Source organism: Phaseolus vulgaris, chromosome 6, assembly GCF_000499845.2.
Source record: "Phaseolus vulgaris cultivar G19833 chromosome 6, P. vulgaris v2.0, whole genome shotgun sequence".
NCBI classification, from domain to species: domain Eukaryota; kingdom Viridiplantae; phylum Streptophyta; class Magnoliopsida; order Fabales; family Fabaceae; genus Phaseolus; species Phaseolus vulgaris.
The window spans coordinates 13,220,997-13,224,244 of record NC_023754.2 but is presented as its reverse complement, the minus strand read 5'-3'; the positions used below and the strand labels follow the sequence as shown (position 1 = coordinate 13,224,244).

The 3,248-nt window shown below is 35.8% G+C and overlaps 1 protein-coding gene across 1 annotated transcript; it reads right to left on the bottom strand.

Moving 5' to 3' along the window:
* Positions 1 to 741: 741 nt before the first annotated feature.
* On the bottom strand, positions 742 to 2,818 carry LOC137831159 (uncharacterized). The gene is made up of 2 exons (XM_068638730.1): positions 1,195 to 2,818; positions 742 to 880 (listed from the first exon to the last, which is right to left on the bottom strand). Exons 1-2 carry the CDS (start codon positions 2,345 to 2,347, stop codon positions 846 to 848), a joined length of 1,188 nt encoding a protein of 395 aa, XP_068494831.1. The 5' UTR covers positions 2,348 to 2,818; the 3' UTR covers positions 742 to 845.
* Between the last annotated feature and the right edge of the window lie 430 nt (positions 2,819 to 3,248).

Here is a 3,248-nt window from a genome sequence, read left to right as displayed (position 1 = left end):
TGTGGTTTAAAGCCAAGAAAGACACCAGGAACAGCGCGGTTGTCCAGCTTCTTTCTATGAGCAGCAAGAGTAGAGGAATAGCACAAACAACCAAAGATACGCAAGTCAGAAATGTCACACAACCTTCCATGCAATTTTTCATATGGTGTTCCATTTTTTAGCAAAGGAGTAGGCATACAATTAATTAAGAAAACAGCATGTTGGACAGCAAAATTCCAGAAATTAGCAGGGAGTTTTGAATGAAAAAGGAGAGATCTTGTAACATTTAAAATATGTTGATGCTTTCGTTCAACAACACCATTTTGCTCGGGTGTTTCAATGCATGAAGTTTGATGTAAAATGCCTTTTGAAGCAAAAAATCTTTCATCCCAAATTCAACACCATTATCTGTACGAATAGATTTGACTTTTGTTTGAAAATGATTTTCAACGTAAGAAACAAAACTCACAACATTAGCTCTAACTTCAGACTTATTTTGCATAGAGAAGATCCAAGTAAAACGGGAAAAATCATCAACAACAGTGAGAAAATATCGATGGCCGTGCATGGAGACAGCATAACAAGGGCCCCATACATCCATGTGAATTAAATCAAGAATATGTGCAGAATGAGTAGTGCTAAGAGAAAAGGGCAGTTTCTTTTGTTTAGCTTGATGACAAGCATCACAAAAATAAGATTTTTCAACAGATATATCAGGATAGTATGTTTGTAAAATCTTTAGTCTCTCATCAGAAGGATGACCTAATCTTTGATGCCAAAGGCCAACAGTTTTAGTTATACAATTCAAGAGAGGAGGAACATGCTGTGAAATAGATCTATCTAAACAATATAAGCCACCAATCAAATCAGCTGAACCAATCCTGTCTCTGGTTCTGCTGTCCTGTATGATACACTTGTTAGAGCAGAAAGTTAAATGACATTGAAGGCAAGAAGTAAGTTTTGATATAGAGATTAGATTGAAAGAAAAAGCTGGAACATATAGAACATTTGTGAGACTAATTTTGTAATTGAGATTAACAGTTCCTGAATAATTGGAAGTAACATAGTGGCCATTGGGTAATTTTATGAGAATCGGATTGATACGATGATAGGAGGCAAAATCAGATAGAGTAAAACAAACATGATCTGTTGCTCCAGAATCTAAAATCCAAGTATATTTATTTAATGAAGTAATCTTTAAGGCATGTGTGTTACCTGCAGAGCTAGAGTCCCGGTCTTGTTGACTTGTATCAGCAGCAAAAGACCCAACCTGATTCACTTGAACTTGTCCAGCAGATGTGTTTGCTTGTTTGAGAAGGTTGGTTAAGATTTGATATTGCTGATGAGTAAAATGAGTATCACCATTCTCATTGTTGTTGGAATCATACTCCTCTTGGGTGGCAATGTTGTTGACAGAATAATTCTTATCATTTTGGAATTTGTAACCGGGTGGGTAACCATGCTTCTTATAGCATGTATCAACAGTGTGGCCAGTTCTGTTGAAGTGTGTGCAGACCTTTCTATTACCATTGTGATTGACCTTTTTCTCACTCTGATTGGGAAAACCATGTTTCTTAAAACACACACTATCACTGTGACCATTCTTACCACAAAAGGAGCAAACAACATAAGACTGTACATTATTCTTGTTAACCATGGGTTGAACATTCTTCATATTAGCAATCAAAGTATGACTACTCAATTGTCGCTCTTGTTGAGCTACTAAAGAAAAAAATTTTGATATAGGTGGGACAGGGTCCATTAAAAGGACATGGGATTTAACGTTGCTATACTGATCATTTAGACCTCTCAAAAACTGCATGGCTTGGTCTTCTCTTTTTCGTTGAGAAACAATAGAGGAAATATTGCAAGTACAGTTCTTGCAGATGCAAACAGATTCGGGTCTGAAATTCTCCAACTCATCCCAAATCACCCTTAATTTTGTAAAATAGTCGGTTATTGAGAGCTCACCTTGGTTTAAGGAGGATGCCTCCATTTGGAGGTCAGAAATGCGTGAGAGGTCACCTTGAGAATATCTTGTCTTGAGATCGTTCCAAATTTCTACAGCTTTGTCCATCCAGACGATGCTTTGACGAATGGGGACGGAAACAGAGTGGACCAGCCATGAGACCACCATGTTGTTGCACCGATTCCATGCCGAAAAGGTGGAATCTGACCGTGTTGGTTGTGTAGCGGTTCCATCGACGAACTCGAGTTTATCCTTAGCGCTTAACGTCGTGAGCATCGACCGACTCCATGGATGGTAATTGCTAGGGTCCAACACCGGGGAGACAAGAGGAGTCGCTGGATTCTCGCTTGGATGAAGATACAGATAACTTGGGGCTGATTTCTCTTCTTCCTTCTTCATCCCGAGAGGTAAATCTGTTCAAAGGAAACCAAACCAAGGATTAAGATTAGAAGAAAAGAAAGAAACAGAACAAGAAAAGAAACAAGAAATCAAAGGAAATAGAGGAAGGGCGGAAGAGTGAAAAGAGAAGGGAAAGAAAAAAGGAAGGGGGAGAACGGATCAATGGAGAATCAGAGATGAGACGCAGCAGAGCTCTGATACCAGCATAAACATGGCCAATTGCAGTAAAGAAGGCAATAAAAGAAAGAGCTAAAAGCAAGAACCGTGAACACAGAGAAAGGATGAAGGGAAGCTTTGAGAGAGAGAAAGGAAATTTCATAGATTGATTAATGAATAAAAGGTCTACAGTGTTGTTCAAAAAATAAAGCAATATAGGCACATGTAAGAGCCTAAAGGCCCACAAAGGCCCAAAAACAGAAAACAGATAAAAAAAGAATGGTTGTTGTAACAGAGAAAAACTCTAAAAATACAATAACAGAAATATATTTTAACAAGCAGCAAATTAGTTTTATTTCATTCTCAATAAATAATATAATAATCTCACTCAATCTCTCTCGCAGTATAGTTCATTTTAAATATGATTTAATTCATTTCAATTTTGAAAGACTTTTTCCCGGAGTCGTAACGATTATATATAATGTAGTATATATTTCGAAAAGAATTTAACTTTTGTATAGAATTCAATATTCTATATTTTTAATTATGTGTTAATTTTATTTGTTATTATTTCTTTAATTACCTTTAATTTTTGAAAACAAATCAAGACAATATTTTATCGCTCCCTTAAGTTTGAATATTAATACAATATTTTTCAACTTTCTTAAGTGTTAAATTTATTTGAATTAAATAAAAAATAAACATATTATCTTATTTTAAAAATTACTGGAATAGTCTTAATAAA

Coding starts and splice junctions, on each gene's coding strand:
- LOC137831159 (XM_068638730.1), bottom strand. CDS start 2,347: ATGAAGAAGGAAGAAGAGAAATCAGCCCCAAGTTATCTGTATCTTCAT. Junction 881..1,194: donor CCGGGACTCTAGCTCTGCAG/GTAACACACATG, acceptor TGTATCATACAG/GACAGCAGAACCAGAGACAG.